Source organism: Rhinatrema bivittatum, chromosome 2, assembly GCF_901001135.1.
Source record: "Rhinatrema bivittatum chromosome 2, aRhiBiv1.1, whole genome shotgun sequence".
Lineage (NCBI taxonomy): Eukaryota > Metazoa > Chordata > Amphibia > Gymnophiona > Rhinatrematidae > Rhinatrema > Rhinatrema bivittatum.
Genome location: NC_042616.1, coordinates 700,242,445 through 700,270,314, shown reverse-complemented (window position 1 = coordinate 700,270,314; position 27,870 = coordinate 700,242,445). Strand labels below are relative to the sequence as shown.

Genomic DNA, 27,870 nt, shown 5'->3' with positions numbered 1-27,870 from the left:
TGTTTCTACAAAGGACAGAAACAAAATAAACATTAAACAAAATGATATTCGGAGAGAAAATATCCCAAAAATGAAAAATAAAATAAATACATTTTGGAGACTGCACACTCTTAGCCATTTTACTGCCAAGAAATACTGAGACAGAAGTTCAGTCCCCCAGTGCATAAGAGCTGTGAATGTTTATGGAACGGGGTTCTATAATTATTAACCCCCTCATGCATCTTTTTTTTTTTTCTTTTTTTTACCAGTGATTTGTATGCATACATGAACTACAATTAAATGAATCCTATCAATCAAACATGACTCACATAAAACATTCCAAGTGGTCCAGATATATATGGCATTTTAATTCCCAGCAGATACTTCACTTGGGATGTCACCACATGCGTAGCTGCTCCTGTTGTCATCGAGCTTAATACTGGTTCTGGCAACAAGAAAGTTGTACTTCCTGCATTCAGCACAAACAATGCTACCTAGGAAAAGAAAGATATCGTCAAAAGATTTCATTATCATAAACTATATTTTCTAGACATCAGCAAAACACATGATGCATCCCTGTTAACAGGGTAATAACTTTAGCAAATATTCATGGAACAGGTGGTTTGTATCTAAAAAGCAGTTTAAATGAATTGGCTTTTCTGTTTACTTTTCATTAGTGCTTTCATATAATCTATTGCTATCTGAAATCAGGTAGATCCCTGCAGCTGGCTTAATAAGAACCAATGTACACATGATTTATGCAAATATTAGCACTGCTTTGTGACCTTGAGAAAACAATAAGTAGAAGGTAAAGGTACTGTGCATGTGCAAATTCAGTGTAATATGTCTATGAAGAAAGGAAAAGACACAGAATCATGAAGTGATTTTCAAAATACCTGAGGATTTACTGCGTTCCTGTCAAAATTTCTGTCAGTGCCAAAGTTATCAATTGTGATGATGAAAATAAACAGAAAATAAGTTGTTTAACACAATTTTATTTGTAACTAAGAGCAAAGTGCACATTATGAAAAATTGAGTAACTAAGAATTTGCTACATGACTAGGAATCTATTTCTCGGAATACGTCTCATGCCCATCGATTTTGTACTTTGACTCGGCTACTTATGTAATTAGCTTTTGTAAATAGTTGTGATTTTACTGATTTTGCTGTATCTATTTATTGATATCACGGACGCTCGCGGCATAGTCAGCTCTATACCCTATCCCACTTTTAACCACCTTGTTCTCAGTTACATGTAAGGGCCCTGCCCAAAAGTTAACCTGTTTTTTCAATGTTATATGTAAGGGTTCTGCCCATTTGTTCCTTTTTAACTGTAAACCGATGCGATGTGTAAACGGTCATCGGTATAAAAGAAACTTTAAATAAATAAATAAATAAATAAATAAATTATAAAGCCAAGTTTATTTATTACATTGGGACTACATAGGGTTTTTTAAACACACGCTTCTTACATTTTATGAGAGAACATCAATGCATGGAAGTCAGTTCACTAATAAAGAAATCAAATAATACAGCTTATGATAAAGTCAGCAAGACAGGTTATTTGATGTAAGGTTAACTACATCCCTCAAAAGGAGCAATCCAATACATGGGTTCTTCTTCAAAAGGGGCCATGCGCACATTCCCCCCCCAGACCTCACATAGGCCCAAGCATAAATCTCCTGTGGGTCTAGTGAGAGCCCCTCTCTCCTGGGATGGAAAAAATTTCAAAAATAAAAATAAAGAGGTAGATATTCAAAAGATAGCTGGCTAGGAAAAGTAACTAGATAAACATATCCGGCTAACTTACCTGCTCCACTGAATAAATATACCTGGATACTTTTCAGTTAGCCGGATAAGTTTATCTAGTTTAGCCAGATAAGGATGACTATGGCCACTAATCCAGATGTTAGTCAGATAAGTAATTCCTCCCCATTGCACCCCTTCCACCCACCACTTAGCCAGATAACTATTTAGTCAAACAAACAGTTATCCTGCTAACTAGCCACCACTTACCCAACTAAAGTTGGAATTTATTTATTTATTTATTTATATTCTTCTTTTCAGGCACTTCAAAGCAGACTACATTCAGATACTGTACTTATCCAGCTAAGTGGTACTGAATGTCGGGTCCACAGTGATCCTGTACAAGCCCCGCCCCTTTGGTCACAAAAATCTTGTGCCCCCCCACAGTCTCGCACTGCCCCTCCTCCCCCATAATACCTCCCCGATCTTATTTTATATCCCTGATGGTTCAGTGGTGGCAGACGCACCACCTAGGGCTCCTGCTCTGGCCCATGATGAGGGAAAAGGTGCGCCTGGCATCAGCTGACACGATTTTGAAAATGGCGCAGGCCTTGACAGAAAAAAATCAAAGGCTTCCCACAAAATAATGAACAGAAAAATCTCTGTATAATCCAGCAGGAAACAGGAGACATAGCAAATATAGCAGCTAAATATGTGATATCCTGCCACCAAGTGAGACATTTAACCTACTCAGGGACAACAGACCAGCACCAAAACCCAGAAATTGTCCTTTCTTTGTTGACCTTTCTGTACACTATAATTTTATCTATTATTATTTTGTAAAATTCTTTTATGTTTTCATCAATTATGTTTTACTTTGGCAATGCATGTAAAATCATAATGCTAATAAAGTTACATGAATCTATAGAAAATAATTCAAGTTTATTACTTTGTGGTTATCTTTTAAAACAATAACATGAAACCAGGTGCAAATTAAGCATATACATTTTTAAAGGACTATTTTATTGAGTCACTTATGTTTTCTTGCCATTTCAATTGTTCAGAAAGTGAAAATGATTTACCCTAATGTATCATACTTTACTAGTCTTCTGCAATCATAATAAAGGTCTTACTCGCATGTTGTATGAAACCAAATAATATTCTGGATATAATAAAAAACCAAATAGTAATTAGAATTTGAAATAAAAAAAAAACAATTGGATAATTGCATCCAAAATACTAAAAACAAAACCTCCAATAACTGCATTGAGCAGAAAGAACCTGTTGCAAAGTGACTGAAGGAAGAGCTCCAATGAGGGGTTTGAAATTCTGACATGACGGAGTTAATTCAGAGATCACAGGAGCTTATTCTGAATGCAACCTCCTCATTACTGGGAAACTCTCTGCTCAAACGTGTCACCCCCCTCCACAGCACGCAACGCCCGTGCTTTGAATGATTGTATTACATAAAGGGGTAGGTTTTAAAAGAAGCACACGTGGCCCACATGTGCGCACGCTACCCGGTGCACGCACATGTATGCCTGATTTTATAACATGCGCGCGCTGACATGCGCATGTTATAAAATCCAGGGTCAGCACACAAGGGGGTGCACAATTCTGCACCTTGCGCACGCCGAGCCGCGCTGCCTTCCTCCATTCCCTTCCCCCAACCTAACCTTCCCACCCCTTCCCCTAACCTTTCCCCCCACTAGCCCTACTCTAACCCCCCCGACTCTTGTATTACCTTTTGCGCCTGCCTCTGGGCAGGCGCAAGTTGCGCACACCGGCAGCCTGCCGGCACGTGATCCTCCGACACAGCGGCAATGGCCACTATGTCGGAGGCCTCTGGCCCCGCCCCCGCTCTGCCCCGGACTGCCCCGCCCTACCCATGCCTGGCCCCCAGACCGCCCCTTTTGTAAAGTCCTGGGGCTTACACGTGTCCCGGGTCTTTACGCGCGTCGCCGGACTTTTTTAAAATAGGCCTGGCGCGCGTAAAGCCTGTTACGTGCATAAATCCTCCGAATTTATGCGCACAACCCTTTTAAAATCCGGCCCAAAGAGCACAAAATGCCACAGATTGTATCCAAAAGTAAGCCGAGAACCTTCTTGAATAGTTTCTGCTTACACTTTAATTCACAATCGTTATAACTCAAAAGTTGTGAACAAGACTGGAAATCCTTTTTCTCATGAGAAAATGCAGCAGATATATTGAAAACAAAAAGAAATCTATTTGTAGTGCTGTGCGATTCTGCTGGAATTGTTCGTGTTTTTATTTGGGGTGAATTTTCTTCTGAGAACTTTCCGTCTTGCATGTTCTATAAAGGCCGGCAGTCTCTCCCATTGTGAGAACTGCAGGGGAGTCGGGCTAATGAAACTTTGGGGTTTTCACAGATAATCAAAAGTCCTGACTGGGCAGTTCTGGCTCGCGATAGGATACTGTGTAATTATGCTAACACACTTATTTTCATGCATTTTTAGCCAGTTCTGAGCTGTATTTGTGTGGGGAAGCTCCCCTGTTTTTGCCTCCCCTATTGATTTCCTGGTCCTTGCTACCTGAATTTGAGAGATTTCAGCTATGTTTTGCTATATCATCTAATCAGGGCGTGTTCTATAATCTCTGCGTCTCTAATAAAAATATAATACTGGAAATGAAGTTTCCAATCATCCTAACTCTGAATGTATTTAATTTTGATTGATTCTTGGTATGGGGAATGATCCTGGGATGGGGAATCAACCTGGGAATGATACCCAGTGAGCCTGACTTCTGTACCAGGAATAATTCATGGAAACTATTCTAAAGATCAAAATCACAGAACATATAGATAGAAATGGTTTAATGGGATGCAGCCAGCATGGATTTACCCAAGGGAAGTCTTGCCTCACAAATCTGCTACAGTTTTTTGAAGGGGTGAATAAACATGTGGATAAATGTGAACTGGTAGATGTGGTGTATTTGGATTTTCAAAAAGCGTTTGACAAAGTCCCTCATGAAAAGCTTCTAAAATACTAAAAAATCATGGGATAGGAGGAAATGTCCTTTTGAGGATTGTAAAATGGTTAAAAGACAGAAAACAGAGAGTAGGATTAAATGGTCAGTTTCTCACTAGAGAGAGGTAAACAGTGGAGTGCCTCAGGGGTCTGAACCTGGACCAGTGTCTTTTAATATTTTTATACATACCCATATATAAAGTATAAGTTGAGAAATTTATGCCAGAAAATAAGCCCAAAAAAGCTGGGTCAACATATGCATGAGTACTATCAGTTTTTCCGTGTATACTATAACGTCCCCGAGATATGCACGTACATATACACCAACTGAAGAAACTGAGTGGAGTTAGCCACATAAGTCAAGTGACTAACAGCGATATTAGCAGTTAGCCGCTTAACTTATACGGCTAACTCTGGTCGTGCTGCTGACCTGTCCTAAAGTTAGTGCGCCCAGTGATGTTTTTTTAATACGGACATGGCTTTTCTTGAGTTCTTATCTTCCTGATAGATCGCTCATGTTAAACCTCAACTTATATATGAGTCAATGGATTTTGGTCTCAAAATTGCCCATCGACTTATACATGAGATCGACTTATATATGAGAATATATGGTATCTGGAAAGGAAAATGATGAGTGAGGTGATCAAATTTGCAGATAACATAAAATTATTGAGAGTAGTTAAATTACAAGCAGATAATGATAAATTGCAGGAGAACCTTGTATGACTGGAAGATTGGGCATCCAAATGGCAGATGAAATTTAACATGGACAAATGCAAGGTGATGCAAATAGAGAAAAATTCTATAGTTACACGATGTTAGGTTTCATGCTAGGAGTTACCACCCAGGAAAAAGATCTAGGTGTCATAGTGGACAATACATTGAAATCGTCGGCTCAGTGTGCTCGGCAGTCAAAAAAGCAAACAGAATGCTGGGCATTAATAGGAAGGGAATGGTAAATAAAACGGAGAATGTCATAATGCATCTGTATTGCTCCATGGTGAGACCACACCATGAATAATGTGTTGAATTATGGTCACCACTTCTCAGAAAGATATATATATCCAGTGGGGAAGGTACAGAGAAGGTTGACCAAAATGATAAAGGGGTTGGAACAGCTCCCCTATGAGGAAAGGCTGAAGAGTTTAGGGCTGTTCAGCTTGGAGAAGTGATGGCTGAGGGGGGATATTATGGAGGTCTACAAAATCATGAGAGGACTAGAATGGATTTATGTGAATCAGTTGTTTACTCTTTCAGATATCAGGTAATACAAGATCGAGGGGCACTCCATGAAGTTAGTAAATAGCACATTTAAAACAAATTGGAGAAAATTCTTTTTCACTCAAAGTACAATTAAGCTCTGGAATTCCTTGCTAAAGGATGTGATTAAGGCAATTAGCTTAGTTGGGATTAAAAAAAAGACTTGGACAAGTTTCTGTAGAAGTCCATAAATTGCTATTAGTCAAGTTGATTTAGAGAATAGCCTCTGCTTATTTCCAGCATTAGTAGCATGGATCTATTTAATGTTTGGGCACTTGCCAGGTTTTTGTATCCTGGATTGGCCATGGTTGGAAACAGGATGCTGGGTTTGATGGACATAATATAGCAATTTCTTATGTTCTTATGAGCTCAGGATATACTGTATATCTGCAGCCTGGAGTGGTAAAGAAATATGAGGCAGTATCCCTTAAACTCTGGGTTCCCAATGTAACACCAAGTAAACGCAAAACGTTCCTTATACTCTGCTGTAAAATGCATGAAAGATTATATTGCAATTGATGTTTCCCCCAGTTCTTGCAGTCAGATTAAAACATAACGTCTGCTGTCTATACAACATTGCAGTTTATATGACCCAGATTTTATCCCTCTTGATGTAAACTGAGAACTTGTGTATTAAATACAAAGGAAAAATACACTATAAAATTAACTGTTGTGATTTTTTTGTATGATGTTCAATGTCATATTTTGTTAAATATTTTGCTATAGTACAGATTGTACACTGGTCCAGTACAGATTTATGACTGACTGTTACCTAAGACTGAGCCTAGAGTTTGAAACAATTAATGTAACTGTCCCGGTAATCTGTGAACTGCCCAAATAAGTTTATAGTGCTTGAACAAGCTAAGTCAACCTCTCAGGCATTATGAATGTAAACAAGGCTTGAACACAAGCTCAATCAACATCCCGACTTATCTGATGTGTGTTCAAGCCTTGCTTACATTCATAATGCCTGAGAGGTCGACTTAGCTTGTTCAAGCACTATAAACTTATTTGGGCAGTTCACAGATTACCGGGACAGTTACATTAATTGTTTCAGTTTCATATGATGTGAAATTCACAGTTTTCAACAAAAATTCTTTATGAAAAAAAACGAAGGATTTCAACACTTGGTGTTTCTACACTATACTTTAAAAAAAATAGGGATGGAGGACGTCTGTTTATGATTATAATATAATTGTATCACCCTTTGGGGGTTCATGATATAAAATATATGAAACGTTCCTTTTCTCATCAAAAAAAAGTTTTCTCTGTGAATTAAAAAAATATTTTCTCTGAATGCTAGTTTAAATGTTTTACCCTGGATTAGGGCATATCAATATTATATAAATAGTGAAAAAAAATTTTCAAGAGGGTTTCGTGTGTGTTTATTGAAATTTTGGTAGGAATCCCTCATAATTGATTGGGTGCCATTGAAAGAATCAAAATGAAGCAAGACATCAAGGTCTACGTGGACTCATGCACTACCTGTGCACAGTAGAAAACGCTGCATATCCACCCTGGGGGCTGTTACAGCCATTGCCAGCCCACAGGGAACCCTGGACCCATCTGACCATGGGTTTTATCATGGATCTCCCTATCTCAGATGGTGATACCGTGATCTGGGTGGTCATTGATCAATTCTTTAAGACAGCACTCTTTGTCTCATTGCCAGTGCCCCATTGCCAGGCCTTCCTTCAGTTCCAGAACCGGCGAGCCTTTTCACCCTCCATGTTTTTTGATTACATGGGTTGCCCAAGCATATATTGTTGAATAGAGGGGTGCAACCACCCCTTATCACCCACAAGGGAATAGAGAAGCAGAGCGCACCAATCAAACTCTCAAGACCTTCCTCTGCTACTATGTCATTGAGTGCCAGGATAACTGGGCCACTCTTTTACCCTGGGCTGAGTTCTCTCATAACACCCATATAAACGCAGTCACTAGATCTTCCCCTTTTCAAATGGTCTATGGGAAACAGCCTCTGTCCCCTCCACCATTGTTCATGATGGTGCCTTCTCCAGTGGCTCAACTCTCCACCCAAGAACTGCATGAACTATGGGAATGAACCAATCACCTGATTCAGAAAGCCACTGAAAAGGCCAATAAAACTGTGGATGCCCATAGAAGACAAGCTTCTCAGTTTAAAGTTGGGGATAAAGTATGGCTGAGTACATGATAGTTTTGCCTGTGGGTGCCTTCAATGAGTCTGGCTCCACAATATGTTAGACCCTTCTCGTGCTGCGGCAGTAGGGACCCATCACGTACCAAATGAAGTTACCACCCACAATTAAGATAAATAATGTATTTCACATATGACTACTCAAGCCACTCTCCTAGCCCTCCAAGGCATTACCTGAACCACAGGATATAACCATCAATGGAGGGATACTATACGAAGAGGTCTTAGATTTCCACTGTAAAGGCAAAAACATTAAATATCTCATATCTTGGAAGAATTACAATCCAGAAGAATATGGCTGGGAGCCAGCCTCCAACATCTTGGACCGAAATCTGATAAAGGATTTTCATCAACGTCATCCAAAGAATCCCAGTACTGTTGCATTCGGCAGTCTACAGGTTAACCCCATGAACTGTTGCCCTCACCTCTTGGGTTAGACCCTAGTCACGGTGAAACACTCTCGTGGTGGGATACCGCCCCTATCCTCGACAGGCCCAGGTCCTCTTCATGGCAACATGCTGCCACCTTGCCTCGCAGCTAGATGCCGCCAATTTCCTGCTGCTGCACTTCCCCTTAGGCGTGCACATGGCTTACATTGCTGAGTAAAGAGCCCGCAGTGGGAAAAGCCCCGCAGCATGGATTGATGACCTCAGACACCTAGACCTATAAAAGGCCCTCCAGACCCTCACTTCCTTGCCTCAACAACAGATCTCTCTATTCCATGTTGTTCATTAGTCTTGTATCCTGTTCCAATATTCCTGTCTTTGGTTCCAGTGTCCTTGTCTTCAGTTCTTCAGTTCATCTTTGTCTCCCTCGTTACCCAGCTGTTCCTTTCCTCACCTTCCTGCTTTACCTATCTGTCCCACCATTCCCTTTGGATGGATACCTGGCATTGACCTTAGCCTGACTTCTGGCTCTGGATATTCTTGACCACTGCCTGCCACTGACCACTGCCTACCTCTGGATATTCTTGACCGGCACCTGCCACTGACCCTTGCTTGCCACCAGAAATGCCTGACCTACATCTACCCTGACCAAGATACCTCAACATATCTCTCTGCCCCACCTAAGACCTGCCCATCCCGGCACCCAAAGGCTCAACCTGAGGGGAACATGGGCTGGTAAAGTAGAAGCATCAGCTGGGCCTCTGCTTCATCTGGGTTCACTTGTCGATGGTGAGGACCTGCAGGGCTCCTTCCTACAGGCTGTGTCAATCCCACCTCGGCCTAAGTGTCCATGAGCACAGCCAGTGATTTAAGTTGTAAAAGAGGATATTCATACAGAACATCCTACAAGGCAGAATAATTTTCAGACCTTTCGACGTAGGTGGTTATCCATGTAAAAAGGGCCATTGAAATGGCGCACGCCCTCCCCCTTCACTGCAAGTAAGAATATCTGTGCTGTTCACAGTGTGGGTACTTTTATTTACAACAAAAAAGTGATGGGTTAAGTCCAGAGGAGGCAAAGTATGTGAGGGGCTTTCTTTATGAAAGCCCCACACATGCTTTTCATATCAGCATTTACATCTGCTTCAAAGTAGGTGCAAATGTACACAGGTACTAAGTAAGGATGTGCATTTTCGTTAGTTGTGTTTCATTTTGGTGCATGCTGTTTCAAAATAACATGCACTAAATTTCAAAATAATGGGCCAGATTTTCAAAGGGTTACACGCGCCGGGCCTATTTTAAAAAGGCCCGGTGATGTACATAAAGCCCCGGGACGCGTGTAAGTCCCGGGGCTTTACTAAAGGGGCGTGGCGGAGGCGGAGCGGGGAAGGCGGTCCAGGAGCGGGCATCCGACAGAGTGGCCATTGCTGCTGTGTCAGAGGATCACGTGCCGGCAGGCTGCCGGCTCGCGCACATGTTAATAAAATCGGGCGTACATGTGTGTGCGCCGGGTAGCGTGTACACATGTATGCCTGCGCGCAACCTTTTAAAATCTACCCCAAAGTGCGCTAAAACACGAGGCGGGGTGGCAGGCATGCTTAGAAAATTAAAGTGTGAATTTTAAAAGCACTGTGAGTGCAAAAAGTCAGAGATGCACCTACATACAAAACTTATTCATGCTAGGGAGATTTTATAAGCATCACAAAAAGACGCGCAAATACCAATACATTCAAATTGAAAAAAAGGGCAGAATAGAGGCAGGTCAGGGGCGTTACAGGGCGGGGCCAACATATATGTGCGTAAAAAGCTATTTTACCTCCTGCAAATGCAGCACGCATATGGCTCTTCCCTGTGCATATTTACTTCTGCTATTTATCAGGTGTAAGTCTGAATAAAATAATTTATAGCCAGATACGGTCACTCACAGGGAATCTTTGAGGGAGTGTAAAGAAGGGACTATAAAGCTCAGCAGAAGATGTGGATGGGAAGACTGGTTGGGATGTATAATCTTTATCTGCTGTCATATTCTCTGTTTCTGAGTTTTGCCATGACTAAATCTACCTACCTAGATTTACCTAGTAAAAACAGGCAGCTAGGTTTTTGCTGCTCTGAGAAGTACCGTTTTCATCCTGGAGGTCTAGCCAAGTAATTCCTTAGTTATTCAGCTAGATCCCTTTGAAAATGATCCTCTTTATGTTAGTTTTGAAATGTCTGGTTATTTTAATTTTGAGTTTTGTATGTTCTTAGATAATTCTGAAGTTCCCTTTCAGCTTTCAGATAATAGAAGGACTAGGGGGCACTCCATGAAGTTAGCAAGTAGCACATTTAAAACTAATCGGAGAAAATTCTTTTTCACTCAATGCACAATTAAGCTCTGGAATTTGTTGTCAGAGGATGTATTTATTGCAGTTAGTGTAGCTGAGTTTAAAATAGGTTTGGATAAGTTCTTGGAGAAGTCCATTAACTGCTATTAACCAAGTTGACATAGGGAAGGGCCTCTGCTATTACCAGCATGAGTAGCATGGGATCTTCTTAATGTTTGGGTACTTGCCAGGTTCTTGCGGCCTAGTTTGGCCTCTGTTTGAAACAAGATGCTGGACTTGATGGACCGTTGGTCTGACCCAGCATGGCAATTTCTTATGTTCCTAAGTCATTGATTCTGTGGTGTGACTGAAAGAATGCTCCCCCACTGGGATGTTATCTCATGTCTCTATAGGTTAATACTTGTCTCTAACTTCTGGCAGGTGTCACCAGTGGAGCATCCCTCTTCTACCTTGGATAACAGATGCTTCGTTCGTGGGAGGAGCATGAATGGAAACCCCTTATGTTAAATGTCTTTCCGCCCTGCAATATGCGCTGGCACAACATGACACAACCGGAAAACCACAATAATACAGGAAAGGCTTGTTACAAACTGTGCAAGCATACATACAAACATATCATACCCAAGCCAATCAACTAAGGAGACCAAATCTAATCTAGAAAACTTCACACCATTTCTCTACCTAGGCAGAAGTATTGAAAAATAATCTGATCTCTCAGATGCATCCACAACACTTGAAGCTTCACTTTGTCTTCTGCCTCCAGATCTTCAGTCAAGGCAACAATTACATGTCAGAAATCATTTGCCTTACCCTCATAGCCTCAAGATGTGATTAGTTGCTATAGGCTTCTTACTTTAATCCTGTATGCTGGTGTCTTCACAGGACCGCTCTCTTCTCTTGCTACTTTCTCTACTTTAGTTTAGGTGTGGTAGATTGCAGTCATTGTCATTTGCTAGCTATGGTTTCAGGAAGCATTTAAATATGTGTTCTTCGTCTTGCTTTCCATCTTGTGAAGCCCCTACCACAACCTACTGAGTTTTTGGCAGAGAGACGATGAGAAAAAGAGGATCCTGTGAAACCCCAGATCACCTTAAAGGACCGGCTCCAGAGATATGTCCCGGTCAATCTTAAGACTGATTCGGCAGGGAATCCTGGCCTTGGGCAGAGGTCCCTGGGAGAGGAGTATAATTAGTCAAGGCCCAAGAGGGAATGGAAAGAGAATGCCTTTGAGCTGTAAGTTGTATTATTTCATTTGTTTTGTTGAACTGGGAAAATCAGCAGCGCTGTTTTGTTTGTTCTGGTCACAAATAAAGACATTTAAGAAAGATTTCTCCAGGGTACAATCTGAAGTCTGTTCTCTGGCTAATCCCAAGGCTGCTCACAGTGCCACAGACCCCCAGCCAAACCCCACCCTCATAACTGCTGCCTGTACTTTGCAGGAAGCAACTGAGAATGCAGTTTAATTTTGTAAGTATTTTTCTGTAACCAAATCTTTGGAATTATATAACCGCTTGTTTACCCCACTCACAAAGGGGCTGATATAATAAAGTCCACCCAGCCTAGCACACAGCTTAACGAGCAGTTGGACGTGCGTTTTGGACATGCATCCATAACCCCGTTGCAATAAAGGGAAGAGCGCATCCAAAACGCACGTAGCTAATAGCACTCATCGCAAGTAAATTCCAAGTAGTTGAGGCTATTAGCTTTTACCCAGCGATGAAATAAATTACCACTTGCCCAATATGTCCTTGTTAACGCAGCAAATGTAACGTCAGCCTTGGAGTTGGCGTTAAGCCTTCCTGCGTGTCAAGAGCTCACGAAAAAAACAAAAGTTCTTGCTTTCCATGGTGCCTCCGACTTAGATTTAGGATGATACTAAGTTGAAGGAACCCCAGAACGATGTTTCATGACAAAATGAAAAAGGGAAAAACATATGACAAAATGAAAAAGGAGAAAAACAAAACTCTGGGTGCACAATGTAGATGCTCCAGGCCATGTATATTGTGCCAGTAGCGGGATAAAACAGACGCTCATATTGAGCATCCATTTTCCTAACCCGCAAAGCCACATTTCCTGGGCACCTGATGCAAAGGACACGCTAGGGACGCACAATTTATCCCTAGAACATCCTTGTTAGCGTGGCACCTCATTAACATATTGTATCGTGTGCCCAGGAGAGGTGGATGGGCACACGGTAGGAAAACAGGCACTCAATAGGAGCGCCCATGTTCTACATGCTGTTATTGCATGGGTCCAAAATGATTTAACAAGAAGCTTGCAGGAAACTCCCCTGTCGTGCATCACAGAGCTTGAGTATTAGATATGCGAGTAAAACTGTGAGAAAAAGAAGAGGCAATAAAGATGAAAATGCAATTAAAATTAGGCTAAGAAAAGGATAAGCGAGCATGTTGTAGGCTTTAAGGTGAACCAAAGCAGTTTTTAAAAAGACAAAAACCATAATCTCCTGTGGGAAAAGTGGCACTGGCACTGTAAAAGATGCTTTTGTATACCAATTTTTTTTACCATATTAAAAACAATTAAAGAAGTTTGTGATTTTTTTTCTTGCTGTTATCTGTTAGAGTAAACTAAACTGGTTTGTTACTGCTCGTTCTGATATTTTTCCCAAAGCTTGAACACGTTTTAAATATATCAGACTTGCTCCCCTAGACATAATGAATGGGAATTGCATAATCGCAGGTCTGTGGGCACAGTAGAGGCAGTCAATAAAAGATTTATAGTTTACCTTCTCCTGTGCCCAAGACATCTATATTCAGGTTATTCCATTTTATTTTTACTATATCTCATATATATACCACTGTATAACAGTTGCTATTTGGCAAAATATGATTATTTCTCAACATACATTTTCCAGTGGGCATGAAGTGCTCTCCAGAGATGTCATGCCCTGTAAGTACAATTTTCAGATTCTAAGAGCTCTCTCAGCTGTAATTATTTGCTGAAGGTACCTACTTGAATAATGCCTCCTAAGAATGTTACAGCTGCGGCAACCCCAATTCTTTGCATTTCAAAATCAGATAAGCCCAGGAAACTTGAATTATTGTTTGTAGTAAAATTATTGATTGGTGGAACAAGGCGTTCAACAGCACCAGCAGATATCAAGGACGTGAGACCAAATGCCCCTGAAATGAAAATGTCAAGTGGAAGTTAGTGCCAGTTAGCAGTATTCTTATTTGTCTTGGTTGTACTGAGATAAGAAATGAAACTTTAGCATTGAAGATCACTTCAAGGATATGCAATAAATACTTCAGCCACAGTAAAAACGGACTTGGATACAGTTATGCAGATAAGTTGTGTAGTTTACATGGACTGACTCATTTTTATCTTTTAAACATGCTTTTTTCCAGACAGAACCACCATAATTATACTAAAAAAAAAAAAAAAAAAAGCACAAAGCATGCCATTTCACAGATGATAATGAAAACTGAATGCTTCCATTATATCTGGATATAATATCTCTGAATAGGAGAATTGTACTCACACCTTGACAGGAATAAACTCACTTGTAAGCCAGAGTATGCTGAGTGTGATCTCAGTCTCTCAAATGTACTGCTAATGCCCTTCATACTACCTGCATTGTGCTAAAGAGAGCGTCCATCTGGAGTTCATTAGGTATAAAATATCCAGGCAACATGTCCAGTGCTCCTGAAAGTTCTTTTTAATCTGGCCAGTGATTAAACTTGGAACGCACTCTTGGAACCCGTATATTCATAAAAGTGTCTTATTTATAAAGGTATCTGAAGCCTGCTTATACCGAAGAAAGCTTCATATACCTCTATGCTTTCAGCACTTAAATATGGGAGTACTTTCTATTCTTCTCTGAACATAAGAAATGCCATACTGGATAAGACCAAGGTCCATCATGCCAAGTATCCTGTCTCTGACAGTCGTCAGTCCGGTCACAAATACATGGCAGATCCCAAAAAAGTAGATCTATTTATTGTTGCTCACTCCCATAAGAGATTAGTCTGTTTCTAGTTTTCTGGTTGCCAAGCAAAGTATATTTTGGAAATTTACCTGTTGCAACATGACGCCCCATTCCGAATATGGCATAAATTATTGGAGGAAAGAGAGCACCATACAATCCAAATACTGGATGGACCGAAGACAAAACAGCAAAGGCTAAACCTGTAAATAAAATCAAAAGCAATCAGTGAACATTGTACATCTTGAAGCTGTGGCCATGAATGAATGATTATGGTTACAACAACTTAACTGATCCATTCTGCCCCCTTGCTTTTTGAATCAAAATCACATCACATTACACACATATCAGTTGGACCCTGAACACCTTAAGAATGGGTGACTATATTTCTTGTTTCAGTCTCATTGGAGCCAAAGGAAAGAGGAAGGGCTTTAATATTCAAAAAATTCAGAAACTAAAACAGAGGCTATAGCTAAATTGAATATAGAAAAGGATTTATTTATTTATAAATGCTTCTGTACTGCCTCCCCAGACCTTAAAGGAATATCTGTACCACACAAAATACAATAAAAAACAAAAAAATATATATATTAAAAAGCACCAACATTTGCCAATACTAGAGAATCTCATCCAGATGATAAATGGGGGAGCCATACCCCAGAGATTTAGCTATTCATCCATGAGAAAACACTTCTTGTTGACTATTCCTTTGAGAACTGCCTCTAAATCGTATTGGAAGATTCCTTAGCCATTCAGCTGTTCAATCTGAGCGGCTCCACTATTGCTGTCATGGACTGAAAGGCTACAGGAAAATAGTAATCCCAGTGTAACATACCTCTAGGAACTAGGGCAGAGAAATGTTGAATCATCATTGTGACATGAAAAGACTGACAATAGAGTGCTGTCTCTTTAAGAGCTGGGGGGGGGAAAGGAGATTCAAAATTGGATTGTCTGAGCATGTGCAAACAGATCACTGCTCAGCTTGAACAGAGTTCCTGCCCTGCTCTGAATTAATAAATATTATCTGTACTGATTAAGGTGAGCAGCCCTCTATAATTGTATTCATGTGTAATGTATTTATGTTAGTTAGCATTGTTTTGAGATGTATTGAAGTTGTTTTTACTTTATCTAAAGAGATTTATAAAAATTGGATTGTCTGAGCATGTGCAAACAGATCACTGCTCAGCTTGAACAGAGTTCCTGCCCTGCTCTGAATTAATAAATATTATCTGTACTGATTAAGGTTCTCTTTTCTGGAACCCTGCTGTGGACGACTTGGGAGTAATTGAACTGTGCCCTGTCAGGATTTGAAGCTCTTCTTTCGGATAGAGGCTGCTGTATTGTGGATTTGGCAGTTGAAGCAAAGAGCAGTACTGACGCCCTCTTCAGCTCTAAATTCAAATGGACACACAGTAGGATACAATCTGGGACTTTGCTTGTTCAGAGACTGCTTAAGGTCGGGTGCTATATCACATGCTGATTCTGGTTGAAATACTTAACATGAGTTATGACAAAGTTGAGTTTTCTCTTGTACTATATACATGTGTTTATATGACAAATGCAGATGCTTAGGAAGTGAACAGATTTATTTCAGTCATTCATTCCAGTAAAGATAAAACTGTTACTCACTAAAGAGCGTGTGGATTCATTTCTGATACTGGGTTGGGAATCAAAGTGCAGGTTTCAGACACAAGGAGTCATAAAGAAAATTGAACTTCAAGGATTACACCAGCACCCAGGTTTGTAATTCGAGTTACACTATTGGTTCTCACACTGTCCTTGTTGAATGAAAGAATATGGCTGTTTCGTTCAAGGGTGCCACAAAAGAAGCCAACTCTGTTGCCTTCACTTGTTTCCCAACAATTTTCAGTTTTGTATGGAAACAGAGGGGGACATTTTGATCTCAGCAGAATATGAAAGAATGCATCGGACATAAGAACTCTTTCAAAGTTTGAAATGTTTTCACTTTCTTCATTTTCAACTGCAGCCTAGCAGTAATGCAGACCCTTATTAGTTCAGCAGGAACTAAGGAACATTAATTAACCCCTTGTTCTTAGTAGACTAATATAATACTCAAAATGCACAAACATTTCATTTTTAAATTGTGAATTTTTTGTGCATACCAAATCAGAATCTTGGTTCCATTAAAATGTCAATTTGTGGTCAAATCCATGATGAATCATTGGAAAACCACTTGCTCTAGCCAAATCTCTATAGATCCATAGGAAAAAAATCTGCCAATCTGCAGAAGATTTAGCTGTAAACTCCAACATTTTAAATAAAAACTGCTGCATATTTTTGCCACAAACGTTTACAAAATCTGTAGTATTTCCACTGAAGCAAATTAGGTAAGAATATATGAGATACAAAACTATTTTCACAGTAGCATACAGGACTCTAACAATAAACCTACTTGCTTATAGCATGTGACATAATCATAAATCAATTTATTAACTTTAGAGTAAATGAACATAGCATTAAATTCTAAAATTCAGATTATTTTATGCAAAAATATAGCTTAGATTGGATAAGTAAGAATTAATAAGGAATCTATTATCAGCTCAAACAAAATGGTAGTGTGAGAGCTTTAATTTATTTTATTCATGGTATCTTTACCAAAGATTTCAAAAAAGAAGGGTAACCAGTATAAGAAGCTCAAGAACAATGATTTTGACTATCTTGCAACTTGATTTTGTTAAGGCAGATTTGTGTTTGTGGTACAAATCTTCTACTCTGTAATTGACTCTCCTCTCTTTATTCCATCCCGAAATCATGCACGTTGATGCACAATATTTCCACAACAATATTTAATCTGTTCCAGTGTCACAATTTTTTTTATTTACATAATTTAGAAACTGCCTCTATCAAGGCCCTGGACAGCTTACATAAAAACATGAATAATAGAATAATCCTCGAAATTCTAATTAAAACTAACAAAAACATGTTATCAGCAACCAAAAAACACAATAAGATCTGCCACAAGCTTAATCAAACCTGCTGCAATACTCAAGGCCTCTTACAGGAACGCCTGTCTGAATAGAAAGGTTTTTAATAAACCCTTAAACATCTTGCTGTAGTAACTGTTGCAGCTCATATTGGAGTGAATTCAAGAAAGCATGAGCTGCTTCTGAAAAGGCTCGCTCTCTTGTTTCAATTAGGCAAGCATGTTGAACAGCTGGAATATTGAGGAGACCCCATTGGGTGAGCAGAGGGCTCTGGTTGGATTGTAAATTTTCAATCTGTCCAGGGACATGATTCCATTAAGAGCAACTTATGGACTAACATTGCTGCTTTATATCTGTCTCTCCACTGGATTGGTAACTAGTGGAGGTCAAACAACACCAGGCAATGTGTTCTGTTATCTTCTTGCCTGAGATTAAGCATGCAGTGGAATTTTGTATGAGGTACAGAGCATTGAGAGTGGTCATTGGCAGACCCAAATAAACTGAGTGACAGTAGTCAAGTACTGGTAAAATCATCAATGCCTGAACCATGGTCCAAAAATCAGCTGGAGTAATGGTTTCAGATTATGTAACAGGAGGAGCTTGTAAAAGCAGGATTTAATAACTGCCATAACCTATGGGACAGTCAACAGCTTAGAATCAATGATCACCCTTAAGCTTCTTGTGTTAGCACTTATCTTCAGATCTTCATTGCAAATAGAAAGGTATGAAGGTATAGGAGGGATGTCCCTGAGTTGAATTACCACAAGTTCAGTTTTGGCCAGATTCAGCATCAATTTGTGATGGGTAAGCCAGTGTTTCACAGCAGATAAGCATATCGATACCAACAAACAAGTTTCCTAACAGGATGTACAAATTGTGATATAAAACTGGATATCATCAGCATGTAGATGATATCCATCGTACAAACCACACAATAATCTGCATAAGGGGGCTAGATAGATAATAAACAAAAATGCTATCAGGACTGATGGCTGTGGCATTCTGGATTGCGTAGTATATTTATTAGACTGGGTTTCATTCATCCAGACTTGTTGTCTCCTATTGAATAGGTATGATTGAAACCATTGTAAGACAATACCTGCAACACAAGTCTTCCTCAGACTCTATAAAAAGTTACCATGACTGACCATGTCGAAGGCTGAAGAGATATCCAGCATCATTAGCACATATCTACGGCCCCTGTCAAGACATCTTCTGATCAAATCAAGGAGGGACAGAAGGATTTCTGTATTTAGGGAATGTCGAAACCCAAACTGAAACTGATTTAAGTTCTGATGACATTCAACAAAATCGATTAGTTGTATTATTTATTTATTTATTTATTTATTTATAGAGTTTATATACCGGAGGTTCCTGTATAATATACATATCACCCCGGTTTACAAGGAACAAGAACTATCGCTACATTTAGCGGTTTACATTGAACAGATTAATCAAATTAACAAATTAGTATATATTGCTAAAACAGTTAATAAGTAACATACGAGTTAATAAATAAAAAAACATGGTTATATGATTATAAATATGATTATATATAATATATATGATTATAAAAGAAATAAAGTATTAGTACTACAGAATCAATGATTGTTTTCTGTAAATGACAGAGATGATGATATGGGAAGATAGATGGTTTGATAGGGGCTAAATTTGTTTTTTTAAGTAGAGACTTAACAATAGCTTTTTTTAAGAGTCAGATACTTGATTTTTGGTTAGAGAAAGGTTAACTAACAGTCAAAAATGGAGCAATAACCACTTTAGCTGCTTTTAAGGTGTTCACATTGTAAGCATTTAGAGGGCACTAAACAACATTCATTGAATAGATGATATTTATAATTTCTAGCTCTGAAATATTAAAAGAGGACCATTTTGTCTCACTGTCATTTGGTATTATATCAAATCATCATGATACGTTTACAAAGAGCAAGAAAATGTTCAATAATGTTGATGATATGAAATATATAAACTCATTAGCCTTAATAGTCATAGGGTTAGCAGATTGCATCCAAGTGGACATAGATAGTTTCTCTTATGTGTGCCGGCCGCAGCAGACCTGCGGCCTGGCCTCCTCACCTCTCTCTGGCGAATACGGTGCCTGGTTCCTCATCCCTGGTGGTGGTGGGCTGCCAGCTCCATCCTCGGGCCGCCCCTGGTGCTTCAGCTTCAGCTACAAATTCTTGTGCTTTGCGTCGGGCCTCTCCGTGTGATTCGCAGAGAGGCACCACCATTCAGCGCTGTGCCCCTCCCTAGGCGCGCACGCATCACTGACTCTTATGAAAGGCCCGCGATGGGAACATGGCTGTGGCCCTGGATGATAATGTCACCAGAGCTCCGGTACTTAAGGCCGGGCTCGGCTTCCAATGATCACCTTTGCAACAGGTATCCATGCTGGTCTTCTACTCATTGCCTCCTGGTGATTCCCCTGCGTTCCTGGTTCCTGATTCTCGCAAGTTCCTGGTCTCCTTCTGTTCTGTGTTCCTGATTCCTAACCTTTCTTCGGATTGCTTTCTCGGACACGACCTCTGCATTGCCTGACTATGCCATTGACTCTCTCCAAGCCCAGACCTCTGCATTCCATGACTATGCCATTGACTCTCTCCCAGCCCGGACCTCTGCAATGCCTGACTTCGCCATTGACGCTCTCCAAGCCCGGACCTCTGCATTGCCTGACTATGCCATTGACTCTCTCCAACCCCGGACCTCTGCTTTGTCCGACTATGCTATTGACTCTCTCCAAGCCCAGACCTCTGCATTGTCTATCTATGCTACCGACTCTTTCCTCGTCTGGACCTCAGCCTTGTCTTGCCACTGCTTCTTGATTGCCGCCGGCCCTGACTCCAGCTTGCTCTGCAATGCCTCTTCAGTCTACATCCTGGACTTGGCCTATTCAGGCTCTGGCCTGTTCTTGCTCAGGTGCCCCCTGTCTAGCTTTGGTTCTATTGGTGCCCGGATTTCCGGGACTCCGCCTCGTCCAGTACAGACTTCTCCATTCCACTGTTGCTGCCTCTGGGCTGACCTCTCTGTCCTTCCATTGATGACGACATACGGAGGGAGGCCCACCTAAGTCCAGCCGGCCCCGGTACCCAAAGGCTCAATTTGCGAGGAACAAGAGCTGGTATTGGTGACGCGCTAGCCGGCCTCTGTCCTTCAGCCCACTCCGCCTGCCAATGGTAGGGACCCATAGGATCCCTTCTATGGGTAGCGTCAACCCCACCTTGGCCCAAGGGTTCACCTCCAGCACCACAGGTTGTAAAGGCCATGGACTCGGCGGAGCCGTGTGCCCTCCAGGCTATTCCTGGCCTGGCTTTAAAGATACAAGAATAGCAACCAGTTTCTTGAGGCACTGGCCTCCTCCCTTGAGCATCTGTACACCCGGCTTTCTGCCCTTTCCAGTAATTCAGTTCTAGTACTGGCTTCCTCTCACCAAGAGCCGTCTCCCTCCACTCCTAGAGCCTTGCTGGCTCTACCAGCTCCACCTTGTTTCAACGGTGATTCCAAGCTCTGCAGAGGGTTCATCAACCAATGCAACATGCAGTTCGCTGCAGCCCTCTATCTTTCAAGATGAACTCATGAAAGTCACCTTTATCTTGTCTTGTCTGGAAGGAAAGGCGCTGGCTTGGGCTTCGCCCTTATGGGAACGATCGGATTCATTCCTACAGAAACTGTCTCGTTTCGTGGTCATGTTCCAGCGGACCTTTGACGATCCTGGGTAGCATGCCATGGCAAGCACTAATTTGCTACACCTTTGACAAGGCCAAAGAAGCCTATTTGATTATAAGATTGAATTTTGGACCTTAGCCACAGAACTCTCCTGACAGGAAGATTGCCTGCATGCTATCTACCTGGATGGATTTTCCCTGCAGCTGAAGGATGAATTGACAGCTAGGGAGCTCCTTTCCTTACTTGAGGACCTCAACGATCTGACTGGCCGAATTGATCATCGTCTCCAAGAACGCCACCGGGAGAATCGGATACCCAGGGGGCCCTCTCAGGTTCGCTCCTGCTCACCACTGGCAACTAGCCCTGCCTCCAGTAGGGTCTCCATCGTGGCCAAGATGGAAGAACCCATGCAGTTGAGCTGTGGGCGGCTGTCCCCAGAAGAGCTCCTCCTGTGGAGACAAACAGGCCTGTGTCTATACTGCGGAGTATCTGGCCATCACCTGCAGGCCTGCCCAGTCTGTCCGAGAAACTACATGGCCTAAGTTCAGTTGGGGTCCTGAACTTGGGTGCAACGTCACCATCTCCTCAACTGTCCTTTCCAGTTACTCTGATTTGGGACTCCCGGTCCTTTCCAGTCCTTGCTCTGGTGGATTCAGGAGCAGGAGGAAATTTTATCCTCAAAGATCTAGTTCAACATTTGGATATAAATATCTGTCCTCCGTGTGCATTGCTTCGATTTATGGAGAACCATTACCCGGCCGAATTTCCCTGACCACTAAGACAGTTCAACTTCTTACTGGCGCCCTTCATACTGAAGAAGTCGAACTATTGGTTTTAGAGAAATCTATCCACTCAGTAGTCTTAGGACTACCCTGGGTCCAACATCATTCCCCCCAATTTGATTGAGGGTTACTCCAGCTGGTGGAATGGGGTTCCACCTGCCATCAGACTTGTTTACAAAAGGTGGTGCCACCTCCTGTGATTCCTTTGGCGACTACCTCCTCAGACATACCAGCTCCTTATGCAGACTTTGAAGATGTTTTTTCAAAGCAGAGAGCGGACCTTCTACCACCTCTCTGGAGGTTCGACTACCCTATCGAACTTCTGCCTGGGACCATGCCTCCCCGAGGGCGTACTTATCCTCTGTCCCTTCTTGAGACCAAGGCTATGATAGAGTACATCCAAGAGAACCTTGCTAAAGGGTTCATTCATCCCTCAACATCTCCTGCCGGTGCAGGATTTTTCTTCGTTATGAAGAAAGACGGATCCCTAAGGCCATATATCGATTACCGCGGTTTAAATGCCATCACCCGCAAAGACAAATACCCATTGCCCTTGATCTCTGAGTTATTTGGTCGACTACACGGAGCGTCTATTTTCACCAAATTGGATTTGCGCGGAGCTTACAACTTGGTGCATATTCACCTCGATGACATCTGGAAAACAGCTTTCAATACCAGAGAAGGACATTACGAATATCTGGTGATGCCCTTTGGCCTCTGTAACACTCCCGCAGTATTTCAATGAATGATTAATGAAATCTTCAGAGATCTATTATATGTTAAGGTTGTGGCATACCTTGATGACATCCTTATCTTCTCTAAGGATCTGGCTACACACCGCATCGATGTCCGCATGGTTCTTCAGCGTCTCCGTGAAAACCATCTATTTGCAAAATTGGATAAATACCTGTTTGAAAAATCCAGTTTGCCCTTTCATGGATATATAATTTCACAACGAGGATTCTCTATGGACCCTGAAAAACTCAAAGGAATCCAAAATTGGCCTCAGCCCGTGGGTCTTAAAGCTCTACAACTATTTCTATGATTTACGAATTATTACCACCATTTCATCCCTCATTACCCAACACTGGTGGCTCCTCTTACTGCATTGACCCATAAAGGCCAAGATACCCGGAACTGGACCCCGGAAGCCATTACAGCCTTTCAACACCTCAAAAGGCTTTCCTAGCTGGATCTTGTCTCCACCATCCAGACCCAAACCGCCCCTTCCAAGTCGAGGTGGACGCCTCTGCTATCGAAGCCGAGATAGTCTTGAGCCAACGTTCAACTTCTGGATCCCTAGTTCAGTGTTCATTCGACTCACGCAAATTCTCTTCTGCGGAACAAAACTACAGCATTGGAGATCGCGAATTGCTTGTATCAAATTAGCTCTAGAAGAATGGCGTCCGTGGCTAGAAGGCGCTCAACATAAATTCACCATATTTACAAATCACAAGAATCTGGAACACTTGAAGCATGCCCAGCATCTCAACGTCCGCCGAGCTCGATGGACCCTGGTTTTTTCTAGGTTCAACTTCGAACTTCGCTATCGCCCAGCTGGGAAAAATCTTCGGGCAGATGCCCTGTCACGTTCCTTTGAACCAGAAGATACTCCTGAAGAACCCGATACATTATTAACCCAGTGTTACCTCGGCCGCGCGGGTCTCGGCGCGGCGGCGTGGGGGTGGGGCCGTCCGGGCTCCGGGGAGCGGCGGGGCCGACTTGGCAGCGATGGCGGCGCGAGCGGGCGAGGATCGGGGCCTCTCTCTTCGACGCGTCAGCCAGCTCTCGTGCGCTACTAGGGCCTCCAACTCTCGCGCGATTCGGGTCCTGGCCACGCCCCCCTCGACGTCAGACGCCGGCAGAGGCTTCACGGCACGGGAAACTTGAATATTTAAAGGAAACTGTTTCCCTGGTCCCCTGCTTCGGCCACAATTGCTGTTGAGCGCTTGTCTGGGGTTTGTGCCTGTGATTCCTGCTCATTGACTGCTGCCTGACTCGGACTGTGACTTGGATTTCGCTGCCTGCCGCCTACCCTTGGATTATCTGCTTCTGGTTCCTGCTTGTCTGCTGCCGGCCCTGACTCGGACTGTGTCTTGGATTTCGCTGCCTGCCGCCTGCCCTTGGATTATCTGCTTCTGGTTCCTGCTTGTCTGCTGCCAGCCCTGACTCGGACTGTGTCTGGGATTTCGCTGCCTGCCACCTGCCTTTGGATTATCTGCTTCTGGTTCCTGCTTGTCTGCTGCCGGCCCTGACTCGGACTGTGTCTTGGATTTCTCTGTCTGCCGCCTGCCTTTGGATTATCCGCCTCTGGTTCCTGATGGTCTGCCGCCTGCCCTGACTCGGACTGTGTATTACGTTCCTCGCCTTCAGGTAAGCGGTTTCACCAGCGGTTCCACTACTATCTGTAAGGCTAGCGTAACAGTTGGCTGAAGCCATGGAGCCCGTTGATTTGACCGCTCTACAAGCCATTCCCGGGATGGCCAATAAGATCCAACAGCAGCAGGGAGTCTTGGATCAAGTGACGGGGGTCCTAGATCGGTTGGTGGCACGTATGGATGCTTTAGCCCACGTACCCACAGGGCCCGCTCCCATTCCGGTGGTTACTCCTGCTCCTATCCGGGTGCCCCCTCCGCCTCGATTCAATGGGACTGCAGTCTTATGTCGGGGTTTCATCAATCAATGCCGGATGCATTTCTCCTTACAACCTGCTTCTTTCCCCAATGATAAGACGAAGATTACCTTCCTTCTGTCCTTACTAGAAGGTCCGGCACTGGCGTGGGCGTCTCCCTTATGGGAACGAGATGACCCTATCCTCCATTCTCTGGACCGGTTCCTTAAAGAATTCCGTCTGATTTTCGATGAACCCGGACGTTCCTCTTCCGCAGCGAATGAATTGCTCCAGATACGACAAGGCTCCAGAACTGTGGGGGAATATGCCATTCAATTTCGTACCTTAGCAGCTGAACTGGCCTGGGGAGAGGAGAGTCTCACGGCCATTTTTCGACAAGGCCTAGCTGAAAATATCAAGGATCAATTGGCTGGTCGGGATCCTCCGGAGACCTTGGAGGGCTTGATTCGGTTAGCTATCCGTTTGGACTTACGTGTTCAAGAGAGAAACCGAGAGCGAGCTGTCACTCGCAGGAATTTCCGTTTGGCCCCTACGTTCCAGCAACCTCTGGTCGTATCTCCAACGTCTCAGACTGCGGGGGACTCGGAGGAACCCATGCAAATTGATAGATTTCGCCTGACTCCTGAAGAGCGGAATCGCAGACGGGCAAAGAATCTCTGTTTATATTGCGCTGGAGCAGGTCATTTCCTCAATAAATGTCCCAACAAGTCGGGAAACTCCCGGACCTAGGTCGGGTGGGAGAGGCCTCCCTGGGTTCCACCATTCCCTCTCCGCAATTATTATTACCAACAACCATTTGCCTCAATGGCGACTCCCTGCATTTCCAAGCCTTCATCGACTCAGGAGCAGCGGGAAACTTCATTCAGGAACACTTAGTGCAGAAGTATCGAATTCCGGTGGAACCATTACCCATTCCTCTGGCGGTAACCTCTGTTTCTGGACAACCGGTGGGAATGCATATTGCCTACATAACTAAACCTGTGTTGCTACGCACCGGTATTCTTCATCAAGAAACCATTCAACTATTTGTACTTCCAGCATCAGTGAATCAGATAATATTGGGACTACCTTGGTTACGGATTCATCAGCCGCACATAGAGTGGGCTTCTCTACAGCTCACAGCATGGAGCCCCTTCTGTTTCCACCATTGCCTTGAGAGACTTCCAGTTACCTCCGTATATGCCACGCAACTCTCCTGTGCTATTCCGCTTCCTTATAAAGACTTTCAGGACGTTTTCAATAAACAATCCGCAGAAACCTTGCCACCTCATCGAAGGTATGACTGTGCCATTGACATTCTGCCTGGGCAGACTCCCCCGAAGGGACGAATCTACACCTTATCGGAACCGGAGTCCACCGCTTTACGTCAATATATCTCTGAGAACTTAGTTCGTGGATTTATCCGACCCTCTACTTCCCCGGCAGGAGCTGGATTCTTTTTTGTTAAAAAGAAGGATGGGTCCCTAAGACCCTGTATTGACTATCGGGGTCTCAATTCTATCACCAGGAAGAACAAGTACCCTATTCCTCTCATTTCAGAATTATTCGACCGGATTAAGGGGGCTCAAATCTTCACCAAGTTGGACTTGCGGGGAGCCTATAATTTGATACGGATTAGGGAGGGGGATGAGTGGAAAACCGCGTTCAACACCCACGACGGGCATTATGAATACCAGGTAATGCCTTTTGGGCTTTGCAATGCTCCAGCGGTGTTTCAGGACATGATAAATGACATCTTCCGCAATATCCTTTATTCCCACGTCATTATCTATTTGGACGACATATTGATTTTTTCTCCCTCCTTGCCCCAGCATGTGCTTCATGTTCGACAAGTTTTGCAACGCCTCCGGGAGCATAAATTGTTTGCCAAACTGGAGAAATGTGTCTTTCACCAGCAACGCTTACCGTTCCTCGGTTATATTGTTTCTAACACCGGATTATCCATGGACCCTGACAAACTTAATGCCATTCTGCACTGGCCTCAGCCGGTAGGCTTGAGAGCCTTACAAAGATTTTTGGGGTTCTCTAACTATTATAGACAGTTTATTCCTCATTTTTCTTCCTTAGTGGCGCCACTCACAGCTCTCACTAAGAAGGGTGCTTCTATACTGAACTGGCCGAAGGAGGCGGTATTAGCCTTTCACCGGTTGAAGGCTGAATTCACCAACGATTTGTGCCTCCGCCATCCTGATCCTGCAAAGCCTTTTACACTCGAAGTTGACGCCTCAGCAGTGGGAGTAGGGGCGGTTCTTCTACAACGATCAGAAGAGGATCAGTGGGTAACATGTGCGTTCTTCTCTAAGAAATTTACACCGGCGGAGCGGAATTATACCATTGGTGACCGAGAACTTTTGGCCATAAAATTGGCCTTTGAGGAGTGGCGACACCTTTTGGAGGGGGCCCGCCATGTCGTCACGGTCTATACCGATCATAAAAACCTTGAATATTTGGCGACTGCCCAGCGTCTGAATCCACGTCAAGCCCGGTGGGCGCTCTTCTTCAGCAGGTTTCATTTTCTCGTCCGCTTCCGTCCGGCACAAAAGAATGTCCGAGCTGACGCTCACGTAGCTTCGACATCATTGATGCTCCAGATCCTCCCCGCTTCATCATTGATCCCGCTCAACTTCAGTTGGCTGCCACCTTCACTGTACCGATTGGGAAAACCGTTGTTCCAAAACGGTTGCGCCTCAAAGTCCTTCGGTGGTCTCATGCTGATCAACTAGCGGGCCATCCGGGGGTCGCCCGTACCAAGGAATTGCTCTCGCGCCATTATTGGTGGCCCAAGTGGGAGAGGGACGTCAAGGATTTTGTGGACTCCTGCTCTGTCTGTGCGGCTCAGAAGACACCGCGCCGGAGACCTCTTGGCTTACTACACCCGCTTCCTATACCATCGTCCCCTTGGACACATATTGCCACCGATTTTATGACTGATCTTCCGCCCTCCGGTGGTAATACGGTAATCTGGGTGGTGGTGGATCGTTTTTCCCGGATGGCGCATTTCATCCCTCTTCCTGGTTTGCCCTCG

At 43.0% G+C, this 27,870-nt stretch overlaps 1 protein-coding gene across 2 annotated transcripts in view; it reads right to left on the bottom strand.

Moving 5' to 3' along the window:
* Positions 1–27,870, bottom strand: part of SLC26A7 (solute carrier family 26 member 7) — a 311,800-nt gene that overhangs the window by 216,451 nt on the left and 67,479 nt on the right. For both annotated transcript variants that reach the window (XR_003854875.1, XM_029591660.1), the window contains exons 2-4: positions 14,898–15,008; positions 13,833–14,002; positions 309–473 (exon numbers count right to left, since the gene is read on the bottom strand). Coding sequence is in view for 1 of the 2 variants with exons in the window: in XM_029591660.1 (XP_029447520.1) it covers positions 309–473; positions 13,833–14,002; positions 14,898–15,008 (446 nt within the window). In the remaining variant the exon portion in view is untranslated. The remainder of the gene's footprint in view (positions 1–308; positions 474–13,832; positions 14,003–14,897; positions 15,009–27,870) is intronic.